This window comes from Lygodium microphyllum, chromosome 18 (genome assembly GCF_053477565.2).
Source record: "Lygodium microphyllum isolate KBCC chromosome 18, Lygodium_microphyllum_v1.1.10, whole genome shotgun sequence".
NCBI classification, from domain to species: Eukaryota; Viridiplantae; Streptophyta; class Polypodiopsida; order Schizaeales; family Lygodiaceae; genus Lygodium; species Lygodium microphyllum.
Window position 1 is genome coordinate 58095173 of NC_141152.1, and position 13075 is coordinate 58108247.

At 38.5% G+C, this 13075-nt stretch overlaps 1 protein-coding gene across 1 annotated transcript; it reads right to left on the reverse strand.

Annotated features, from left to right (window-relative positions):
• Positions 1–596: 596 nt before the first annotated feature.
• Positions 597–3845, reverse strand: LOC148020922 (uncharacterized). Its single transcript, XM_087698750.1, has one exon. The coding sequence runs from the start codon at positions 3187–3189 to the stop codon at positions 949–951; it is 2241 nt and encodes a 746-aa protein (XP_087554876.1). The 5' UTR covers positions 3190–3845; the 3' UTR covers positions 597–948.
• Between the last annotated feature and the right edge of the window lie 9230 nt (positions 3846–13075).

Consider the following 13075-nt stretch of genomic DNA (forward strand, 5'->3'; position numbering starts at 1 on the left):
AACTGGTGCAGCAGACGTAGTTGTGTGCAAGGTGCAGGGCAGGCAGGCAGACAGGTGGCACACAAGTCATGCAAAACACAATGGTAATTCTGGCAAGGCTTCTTGCTCCAGAGTCGAAACATAAGGACCAATGATACACAGATCATGAAGAGATGTTGAGAGGAATATTTTTTTGCTTCTAACAATCTCACCTCTAGGTTTGGAACTTCAACTGCTACAAATGATGTATGTAAAAGCGAAATATGATCAGATATAGTCAGTTGTGTGACAGACTTTTAAGTATCAACGGAAACATAAGGACCAATGATACACAGATCATGGAGAGATGTTGAGAGGAATATTTTTTTGCTTCTAACAATCTCACCTCTAGGTTTGGAACTTCAACTGCTACAAATGAAGTTTGTAAAAGCGAAATATGATCAGATATAGTCAGTTGTGTGACAGACTTTAAGTATCAACGGATTGTACAATCTAAAATGTCCAATGAGCTGTCTAGACACACACAAAAACTCATGCTTGTGCAGCTGTGCCATACTATTCCAAGTGCATCAAATTGCATCCTTTTGTTGCAATCACAAAGAAAGTGATGCGCTTACTCGTGAAGCTGTGCATATACTTAGCTGGATAAGCTGAAGGGTTAACAAGTATTTAGACAATCTCTCCCGGTCTCTCAGTTACATGTGATTGCCAAGAAAACACAAACACTTGATCCTTTTACATAATTATAAAATTTCACATTTTATTTCTATAGGCGAAGCAATTTACAAGTTTTCTCAGCACCAGACAGCCAGATATGGTTATTTTCTAAGACAATAATCTGCCTGAAAAAATCGTTGAAGCTTGATGTATTTGCATATGATTTGTTCTACCAAGTCCGAACAATTGAAGAGAAAATTGTGGATTTTGAACGTCACAAGCAACAAAAGCCATGTGACAGATGCAAGGCACTTATAACTCAATTTTTTCCTGATTGAGAGCTTGATAATGCCAGACCTCATGCTCAACAAATTCTGGATCGAGAAATTGAGAAACAAATACCCACAGCCTATATACATCAGAAAAGTTATTTAGGAAGCCCAAGGTGGCACAGACAACAGGTACCTCTACCATGTGTATGATGTCACCTTTTAGCCACAACTTATTAGCAGCAAGCTCCACACAAGCCATCAGAAACTCCAATTGACATTCAACATCATGTTCCGAGTGCTCTGTTGAAATTGGACCTTGAATAAGCCCTACTCTTAGGGAGATATTGCAGCGATCTGCCAGTATCTGCACTCTCTTAGGGTCAAAAAAATTTCCACTGGAGTCCAATAAAGTGAAAGCTATGGTTGAGCTACAATCTGCTTGTGATGTCGGACTATAAATTCTCACCAGCTTCTTGCCCTCTGAATGGGGATGCCTCAACTTGAGCAAAGCAGAGACAAGCCATCTTGTCAGAGACCTGAGTCGAACATCTAGCCACTTCCAACCTAGCATATCCACATGATCAAGCCCCTTGCAGATATGTGTTGCTTCAATAAACTTTGTGGCTAATGTGATATCATCAGATGCAGGAATAAAACGTTCGTTTGGATCAAAATTATCTGCTGAACAAGCATCCCCTGTTATTTGTTTAAAGCTTTCAATCTGTGACATTTTCCCATCAGTTGACATACTCTTGTTAGGAATGTCAAAAAGAACACCATGACCATAAAATAGGCCTTTCACATTTTTCTTTTCTTGTTTGTGCAGGCTGATTCCTGTACTAGAAGATTTCACATTAGATTTGCATTTGCCAATCTCTGCTCGCAAAGATGGAATCTGTACACCTTTCAAATGTGTAGTTGATCGACCATCAGAACTATTTCTTGTAGTAACGTCATCATAATGAAGGGGGCAACTCTGAGAAGTGGAAGGACCATGATCATCATCTGAATGAGTATTTGCCGCACCCTTATTCCAGTATATTGGTGAATTGTGTGGAGCCCTACATCTTTCTCCATACCAAGAGGAACTTTTCTCCTGAGAAACACCAGAATCAATCGCAAGAGAGTACAGAAGCATGTTATCATAAAACGATGCCAAACCATTACACCCTTGAATCGACAAAGGTTCAGAACCCTGCTTCAACCTGGAGTATGCCATATTATTAGATGTAACTGTCTCAGTATGCCATTTTTGTCTCGAGGGAAGGCTGTGCAAGAAGGTAGAGCTACGGCTCCAATGATCACAAACTCCACTTGAAAGCTGAGACATTGACGCGTTTTGACAGAAAACAGAAACAGGAATGTCTGGCAAACTTGGTGATGAGCCCTGTTTGGTCACTAATGTGACCATCCCAACTGCTCTGGCTCTAGAGGAATCTCCAAGAGTCCTGAGAACAGAATTCCTGATTAACAGGCATCCAAATCCAGTGGGATCCTGACCAAACACATTGTAAAAAGAGCAGATTATGAATTCTGGGAGGGTGTCTAGCATCTTCACATCGATGCCTGAAGCTTCCAAAACTACATGCCACCCGTTTTGCTGTGCATCTTTAATCCACCGGGTAGAATTCTTGCATCCAGTTACACCAGATGTGTGAGGATAAGCAAAAAGGCCCTTCATGTTTTCTTGTTTCTGGTTGCCACACTTCTTTTTCCCCTGTAACTTATTCATAAGGTCCACAGAATCAATTCTCAACTCCAGTGAAGATAAGGAAGTGGATTGAACAGTAGCCGATCTTGCATGGGCACAGTCAACAATCCCATTGATATTCTCACACTGATGATCATAAGCAAGAAGCAGATTCTGTGCCTCATGGAATGGGTAGGACTCTCCCAGTAGCTTAAAAGCTGAAAACGAATTAGCAGTGAACACAATGTGGTAGTCTTTCTCATCAAGATTGAGATGTTTCAAGATGCGCTTCCTGAAGAAGCTCTCAGTGCTTCCTTCCTTTGCATACATAGCATGTGTAGCCAGATTTGCTGAAGTATAAGACATGCTTATGCTTGATCCATCTCCGAAGCACCTCTGTAAGCTGGAAAAGAGACCCCCTCCAGTGTAATCCAGACAGACCTGGCCATTGATGTCGAGGTGAGGATACTCTTCATGCCTCAACCTGTCAATTACCTTAGTTTCACGGTAAGATGGGTATGAAGACAGGAAATGCGAGAAGGCAAACGATTCACAGGGCAGGCTGTGGGAATCCAAATAGGACGGTTGCATTATAGCAGTGCTCAAGATGATGCTAAAGGCAGGTGCAGGGAGGTCCCCAATCTATGTGATCCACCAGAGTGAAATCGGTAGCATTGTCCATCCAGGCATAACCTTGAGATTGGGTTCACTATCAAAGACAAATCTCTCGAGCCAAGGGGAAACTAGAGTTCATCCGGAGATAATGCATAACCAGTGCTCCCTGATTATCCAAAACCTGCGAATTCACCCCACGATTATACATAATCAATGTTCTCCGTTTCTGCAGAGACTCCGAATTCACCTCAAGATCATGCATAACCTGTGCTCTCTGTTAACACAAAACTGTTGTTTTCTATTTTCCTGAGGCAGGAAATGCCTCGATGCTCCGATCACTGTCGTAAATTCAGGGCGCTGCAAGCCGAGAAGTAAAGGAGGCTAAGCTCCATGGCGATGGCAGGAATGAGGCAGGGTAAGGGCAAACCAACCCAGCTGTGGCAGGGCAGGAGGAGGAAAGGTCAGCGCAGGATCACATGCCGTGGCGGCATAATGCATTGATTTTGCACAGGTGGTCGAAAAGCCTATCACCCGGTGTTGTTGACAATTACCAGAGTTTTTTATTGGAGTTGGCAATTAACACGGTCGTTATATTGGAATTTGCTATTCACACACTTACATTATCTTCATAAGCAATGTTTGACTTGTCACTCCTACCATCGATACGTCTGATTTTCTTTAACATGGCCCAGCCTCTCAGGCAAAGTCATGGCATGGCGCCAGCCGTTTTTGACCTTAGGGGAGGGGGGGGAGGGAGGCTATAGCATTTGAAAATGCCAGGCACTCGTATTTCTCTCATTGAAACTCATTTTGTCAACCCAAAAAAAAAAAAAGGAATAATTTTGATTGGTGATTTCTCCTCTGGCGTTTCGCTCGTCAATATTATTTGTTTTTGTTAGTGTTATTGTTCTGGGCTCATTGGTTGAATTTTTTTTGTTTCATACATTCATTTCCTCTCTCGCTCTGTGTGTGTGTGTGTGTGTGTGTGTGTCTCATTTTCACATTTAAATCCACAAGGGTTCAATATCTAGATTTGTGAGATATGCCTAAAGGCAACTTGGGATTGTTCCTACCACATAAAAATCATTCATCATCATCATCATCTTCTTCTCTCTAGGAAAGAGCTAGTATGTTTTGGGTTCCAACAACGAGGAGGGCTGTCTTTGTTGAGTGGTTGTTATGATATTGTGGAGCATTTTTAGATGATCAAAAATGGGTTAATGAAGATATGATGAAATCAGTGCAAGCCACACTGAGGATGGAAGGAGTTGGTTTCTTGCCATGAGGCATGCACAATTTGGAAGGTTTTTACTATGAATAGAAGGGTTTTACTTGGAGTTGTAGTTGTCTATATATCATTATATCAAGGGTGCTAATCTTAGTGGCAGGATTGAGCTCCCTTCAAATGATTGGGGCTTAATATTCAAATATCAAAATGAGATATACTATCATGAATAAGGATGTGATAGCATGGAGAGCCAAACAACTCCAATTAAATCTTGGGGCCCATCTAAGGTGTGGAGCAAGCAGATCAAGTTAAAAACAATTCTCAAAAACCTAACCTTGTATGCATGTCTTGGAGGGTGAGACAACGGATAGTGTATTCTTTTTCTTGTCATAAGCATACAATTGAGATTGCCTTGCATTAAAATGTGTGTTTGATCTTGGGGATTCATACTACACATGAATGAGGGCTTGAATAAAGCTTTAAAATTTTAATATATGCTTTTTTATGAAGTTTTTATAGTAGCCCTACTTCGTCGCCCATGTCAATTTCACTAACACCAAAATGATCGTGCAAGAAATCATCACAAATTGGAAAGTATGAAGCCTTTATCGAAATTGTTTAAAGCGTGGGTTAATGCCTATAAAAATGCAATGTTGTAGGCCCTGAAGGAAGAAGGTAGTGGCCATTGCTTTATTAGTAATGTGTTATGAGTTGCATCATGATTGCATTATGCACTTTCAAAGTATTGACTAGGGTAAAGGGGCTAACAAATTGACGCCCCCAAAAACAAAATACACCACTTTTTCGTAAAAGATGCGTCTCTTTTAGCCATTTAAAGTTGCAGTATAAGCTTAATGTGAGCCAAACAATTGAGTAATGTAATTTTTTTGAATTTTGGATGTTGTAAGAGCTTGAAACAATGTATCCTTGAATGTCACTCTATTGGTCCTTTGTTATTACTATTTTGTAAACCCTTCATTTATAAGTAAGTTTGCTTGATAAAAATATCAAAATATCTCTTTTTTTTTTAATTCGAGTGCCACACAATATATATAGTTTAACTATTAATTTTTCGAAGTAACTCACTTAGGAAAAAAAGATATAATAGGGGGCTACTAGATGACACTCTGACCCTTTACCCTAAGGTGATTTGTTTTAGTTGTGGCATGTGCAATGCTTTCCCAAAAAAAAAAAGTATACGCGATAATGTGCTTGTTGGATAAAGCTATGTTTCCTACAACATTGGTAAGTTATTACATATTTTCAAATAAATGGTGAATGATTGCATAATCGACGATTATGTGAGTAGTCATAGTGTAGTTGCACTTAGTTTTTGCACCATTAAAATATTGATAGTGGCAGCGTGTCAATATATGTGTTAGTAGATTTGTGGTGTGTGCTTTGTGAGGGAGAGTAAACAAAAAAGAACTTTCCTTAAAGACACTTATCGTTCATACACATTGTACAATATGTGGCTTGTTTAATCAGTTTTCATGTAGTCCAAGATGTGAAGTACATGTATTTGAGAGCATGGTCAAGTAGTCCAAGATGTGAAGTACATGTATTTGAGAGCATGGTGTGTGGTACAAATTGCCAAGGGTTTCCTTTTTTTGTTAAGATGTGTCTAATGGGTACCAAGGTGCATGACAAGATGTTTGCAAAAAGGTGTGTTCTTTGCTATGTCCAAATAAGCATAGATATCATTTAGTGCAAAACATCAATGACACTTATTGGTTCTATTTTGTTCTTGCATTCTTTTGAGGGTGCATGCTAAGAAGGCATACATCACTCGTGACATCATTAGCATTGAGCAATGTTTTCGTTTTTATAGTCCACTAGGAGGACAATGCACATGTACATGTATGTTTCTTTGCCTATTGATTTTTTAGCATTTGTGGCTTATCAATGTTGATAAACAAGTTAATCGATGTTCCTAATTCATATATTATGAAAATGGTCATAGTTAGTGGCATTGTTTAGTTACTACATGCTTTTGAGCCTACATACTTAGAAAGCGTACAATAGCAACAATGGGCATTTTTTTCTTTCGTACTATCCATTGAAAGGCTCATCTACATGTGCATCTATGTTTCTTTGCCTGATAATTTGTAATTATCTATGGGTTAACAATATTGATATGCATACTATGCTAGTAGGGACCTGTTAAATGGAAGACTGGCAAGACAATAAGAGTGGTACTTGTGATTGTTAGTTTGCCATGCATGCTTTATTTATGATGCATTTTGAGTTGTGCCATGAAAAGTGGTGATGCTCGTTTTTTTCAGTTTATGTTATGCACGTAGACTTTTTGGTGTACAAGCTAATGGGACTTTATTTTGGCTACAATGCTTGTAACACTTTATGAAGACAAACAGATTGTGCCAAATTTTGCTTGTTATGGAGAGGCATGTTTTCTATGGTGTTTTTAGCAACTATTATGGATTGTCTTGTATCATACAAATGGCAAATGTTTAACTAACCAAAGATTATGTGAATAGTCATGACAAGCATTGAGAGTTGCAATGTCAATACCTATGCTTGTTGTACCATGTGCATTGCTCATGCACATTATACAATCTATGTTGGGTTAATCTGATAGCAAGTACTATGAGAAACAAGACATTGTGTGGAACTATTATTTCTTCAAGAGCCTCAACCTTCCATGGTTCATTTACCTCTCACCTAGTTGGCTTATACTCTAACTCTAAACCAACAAATTGCACCACTATCTATCCAAAGAAAGCAAAGAACACAAGAATGGCTTTGAGGTATAGTAGACTCACGTACTTACCTTCCTATAGTGTAGTTTGAAAGGTTGAAGGCTTGAAGATGGTCCCATAATCAAGTGATGTGCTTCTCATACCTCCACCTCAACTCCTTCATGTTCACATTGAGCATGTCCATTATTGAGAGAAGAAGATAGAGAAGAAGAAGGATCAGAGCTTCTCCATGACTAGTCCCTCACTCTCACTCACAATGTCTCCCTCACACACAACTCCCCACTCAACCTCTTACCCAATAAGTTATGGAGCTATAGGGGATGAAGACAAGGGAAGCAAGAGATGGAGATGATTTTTGATCTCCCTAGTCCCTCACTCAAGCTCACACACTCTCTTCCTCATTCTCAAATAATGGTTGCACAAGATGATAGGAAAGAAGCAAGAAGAGTGGAAGCCCAAAGATTTCACACACAAAAATGAGGTGCTTCATTTACTTTTTGCCCTTTATACATTAAGGTTAGGGTTAGGGTTTATATCCCCAATTAGGGTTAGGGTTTCCACTCAAATTTAGGTGCATGAATTATCGTTTTTCAATGCATATACCTTAGGGAAATTGGACCTAGTTTGGACAAAAAATGGATAGAGTTGCATGCCTCATCTAATCTATATCCATGAAATGTCACAACTTGCACATGAGTTGAGCATGAATCTCAAAAAATATTACAAAAACAATAATGTTCTCTCATCCACATGGAATGAGCGGAATAAATTGCAATTGCACATTACAGGTGGATAGTGCCCAAAATAGTATATTGAATCTTGAAAAACAATCCTTTTCCAAGAATAAACTTCGACACTCTGACTTTGAATTTTCCTTCTTAATTACCTTTTTCCTTTTTCCTTTTTCCTTTTGCAATTAATATTACTCCCCTCCTAGATGAGTACAGTCCCTTGGCACTCACTGTCATAGGTAGCTATTGTAGCTTGTACTATTGTAGACATAGAATGCTAGGGATAGTTGTGACAATATTCATCGGAGGAGTGTTAGCTATTGTGGCTAATGAAGATTAGGAGTGCCTCTTGGTATTTGATAGATATTGAGAAGTTGTAGTTGGTGACAGAACTTGTAGTGGGTTATGATGTTGATGTCGTCATTGGTGGTATGGTTGACTATTGGTCCCTTTTTGTTTGATAGAACTTGAATAGCCATGGAAAATGGATTGAGGATGTAGAACACAAGAAATTTTCTATTGACGTAGAGATTACGAATCAAGATTCTCCAACAAACTTTGTACCTACAATGAAAATCTCACATGCATTCACTTTCTAACAGAAGTGCTAGTCTTATTTTCTCATGATAGGATTGGGAAATGGACCATACTCTAAGCCAGCCTAGACTATCGTCCCATACTTGAGGACCCAAACCATGTATATTTTATGGCACAATAACTATGTGCATGTGTATGCTAATATAGGCTATCACTTAGGTAAAAGATAGCTCCATGGGGTTCTTCTTGTTTATGTTAGTTGACGAAGCAAGGAAACTTGGTTGATGAAGATGGGGAAATTTCTCGGTGACAAAGGAAAAGGGATTTGTGAAGAAGACCACGGAAAGAACTAAGAAGTAGGATAGAAAAAGGTTTGACTCAAAGACAAGTAGTTCTTGAGAGGCATTGTTCTCTCATGGATCACCATAAGTGGCAATTGATATGGTCGATATCTTCCTCATTGGAGTACCTTTACCACCATGCTTTCATGATCAATTTGCTAGCAACAAAGAGGAGAAAGGTACAAGTGACTTAGAAAAACAAGTCTAACCACATGTGAGTTGAGACTCCCCAAGTGTGTCATGCCCTTGATGGGTTTTGAGTGAATGTTGAGGGAAGTGAAAAAGATGAGCTAGGATGTTAGAAATGGAGCCAACCAAATAAGGCCACTAGACGTACATAACTTGAAGACCCCTAGGTATAGCGTAGTGCTTGTGAGGACATATATATCTTCTTTTTTTAATAAATAAATAAATAAATAAAGTGCCATATACTTAGGCTTCTAACCTAACATAGATTGATTTGGGAGTGTCAAAGATTGGAAGGCAAGTGGAGGATAATAACATTGGCTCTCAAGATTGAGATCAAACAATTGAAGTACAAGACTTGATCTTGATGCTGTTAGTGTTGTTGATGAAGGACTATGGTTTTCAATGAAGATATGAAATGTTGATGAAGTAAATTGCAAATACTTTTGAGAAATTCAAAGCTCTTAGAAGTAGAAGTCAAGGTGTATCTTGCTTGAAGAAGTTAGGGCCTCAATGTTGATGGTTTTTGCAATGCTTCAAACTTTGTTGAGGCTCCAAGGTAGTATTATATCTTTGATGTTTCTACATTTTGGGATCTTCAAAAGGTTCACCATTGTTGATATCTTCTTCAAGTTTGAACTTTCAATGCTTGCTGCCTATCTTGCATTTACTTGATGAAGCATTGAGACAATATACAATTGGTTCGAGCTTAAAAGATTGAAGGAATTGAGTGCAATGTGAGCTACTTACCGTAGCTTGTAGTTCATACCTTTAACTCCCCACATAGTAAATGTGGAAATATTTCCATGTTTTACGAGGGGGAGACTTTTCTGGTATGCATGGGTGTCTTTCCTATGTTTAAAAATATTTATACACAATTACAAAGGAGTGTTTATTTATATACAACTACAAAGATTGTGTATGGTACATCAATGTTAGTTGGCCTTGGAATACGCCATTCATAGAAGTTTGGGTTGCACTAAAGAGCTACAAAATTAATAAGAAGATATGGTGATACAACAGAAAAGGATACGTAATCAATTGCAACTTCAATCATGGTATTATGACTTAGTCTATAAATAACATGTAACTCATTCTCCATGAGGAGTTTATCAAGTAGAGAGTGTTGGAGTGGTTGTTCAATCAGTGGGAAGCCTTGCACAGTTGCTGATACTCATAGGGATGTAGGATCTAGATATATTGGACCACTCATGGAAGTTCATATAGCTCATCTTTACTTTGAAGTAGTCATCATCTAACTTCTGATTTTGACATGAATGGTATACCATCCCCTTTCGAGGCTTTGTCCTTTTACTTTCTGCTCTAGTTCTTGTAGTTCTCAATCCTCTTTTGGGAAATGTTCAATATGAAAAGAGGGAATTAAGCAGAGCTTCTCAAATACATGCTTGAAAGTGCACCTTGTGAGTTTATCTATGGCCTCTAGGTAATGCCTACAAATGTATTCTTGTGATGTTACTAGCCATTTTAGGAACTAGTCAAGCTTTATAGTAAGAATTTTGATCTCATAATGAGTGCACATGTAAGCAAGAAATGGCATCTTATTATCAAGTTCATTCTGACACTCAATCATTGATTGATGCTTCTTTAATACCACTTCTTCCATGATCTCTATGATAGATGATCTCTTGATTAACTTTGGCTTTAAGTTGGTTGGAGGTTTTGGTCGAGAAGAGGACATATTGAGAAGTGTTGGGTACATTGTGGTCTTTGTTCTAGAGAACGTATCCTTTATTGTTGAAGCACTAGGAGCCTATTTTTTGGCTAAGTTAGTGGGTTTAGTCATAGTTGAGGGCTACAATTTTTTGGGTTCCAGTTTGGATTTGGAAGAAGTAATACCAAATTTTTGAATTTAATAGTCAAGGATGATTGGTTACTTGGATCCTTGGATTGATTGGAACCAATATTGGGCTTAGTAGTCTCGGATGTGATTTTGACAATACTCTTAGATAGTAGTTATTGGTACTTTGGTATTATTTTTTTCCCCTTTGGGATCCCTTTTCTTAGCTTGGACAACAACATGGAGGTTAATGCTATTGTGTTTCCTATTTTTATTTTTGTGAAATGAAGGGATTGGGAGATTTTGAATGTTAGGATGAACTAGCAACTTGCATTGTTGTTTCTTTACACTCCTAGGATTTACCGTTTCCCTTTTTGGATTTCCTCTTTCTAAATGAGCACCATCACAGGGATACAACTAGTTTGTTTCCTCTTTTTGAGTTGATGGTTTATTAGACACCTTTGGTTTCTCATATGTATTGGAAATTGCATCATGATGTTGGACTTCAATAGGTGTAGGATCTAGTATCTTCTCTTGAAAGGCAAGAATGGGCTTTTTGAATACTTATTTGTCTAATTAAAAATGGCTTTTTGGATACTTATTTGTCTAGTTTGGCCCTCCATCGACTTAGTCATGGGCTAGATTGGCATTCAAGTCTGGTTCTTGTTTTTCTTACTTAATATGTGGTCAATGGAGATGATTGTATGGGTAATTTTGATTACCTCATCCATCAATAGTTCTTGAGGTTTATGCAAGGACACTCCTAAGACAACCTCTTTGTACGGAGCTATAGGGCAAGGGACATGCAATAGTCTAGAGAAGCTACCTGAATCCCATAGGCACAGCGAGAAAAGTGGTACCATCCTACAACTATAAAAGCATGTACTTGACATTGAGTTGTATTATGAATGCTATTGTACTTTATACTTTCAGTCTCGTCTCTCTCTAAATATTTTGTTTATGAGTCCAAGCTAATCTATCTTGGAACCTAATTCACTTGAGTAACAGTTAGTGTATCTAGTCTCAATCTCACCATGCTTCTTATCATTGACTTCCATCCTCCATGGGTAAACCTTCCTCAAGGATCAATGTTTCTTAGCATGGTATCAGAGCCATGGTGAGCTTGGTTTAGCTCAGCTCATTGCTCCTCTAACTTCTCACAACCTTTGGTTAGCTCAGCTCCACAAGAATCTTTCATCTCTCACTTCATTTTCACTCTACCATTCTTGACCTCCATAGCCAACAACACCTACCTCTGTTGGAGCAACCATATCTCTTCAACTAGACCATATTTCTTCAAGATTTCTTCTTGGATGTTGTTCTTCAAGTCAACCAGCAACTTGTTGGCACGAAAATTGAGGAGATTGATGTACATCATGCCCAGCATTTACATTTCCCCAAATCTAGGCATAGTTTTGACAGTGACCACTTTGAAGGCTTAGAGCTCTCAACTCAGGCAAAATGAGTACAAACCCTCTGAAAGGGACTTAGGCTTATTAGTGAGGGTACTCCATATCAAAGGGTTTGAGTAGATTCAACATGTGGAGCTCATGGGAGCTAATTTACCAGTCTAGTCCGTGTTTTGATAGGACAACCATAGCCATTTTGATCTCGAGCTCAAAAATTACTTCATTTTCTCATTCCCTTGGCTCAAACAACCCACAAAAACTCTGATCCAAGGCTATACCACTAAATTTCTAGCAAGTGCAACCCTCAAACTTAGCAAAAAGAAGGTTCAAGAAGAGCAAGCATCAACATCCAACATTAAGCTTCAGGATAATATCTCTTGATACTAAATAGTGTTGTTTAAACACTAATAGCTATAGTGTCTTTTGGCACAATTTTTTCTTTTCCAACTCTCGTGTTGGATTTACCTTATTTTTTGAAGTTGATTTGTTGCTACTCCTACCATCAAGTATGGGGAAAGATTCATCGTCCTATCGCTTCAAAGGAATGGGCTTCCACACTTGATAAATAAGGATCAAGTTGACCCTAATGAAGAAGGGCCTTTGGTCAATAACCACTAGCCAAGAAAAGAAACCCAGATATGTTGCTCTTGTAGTAGTATGGAAAAAGAATGATGACAGAGTCCAAGCCATAATCAAGCTTGACCTTGATGACAATTATATCTACCATGTAGACACATGTGATACATCTCATGCCACTTGGAAACAGTTGGACACACTCTTTGGTGCCCAATTTAAATCCTCAAAATATGGATTGTTGATTGAGCTTTTCAAGTTGGATATGAAGGTTAATACATCCCTTGCAACTCACCTTAATTATATAGCTTCAATCGTGTTGCTCTTGCGACATGCTAT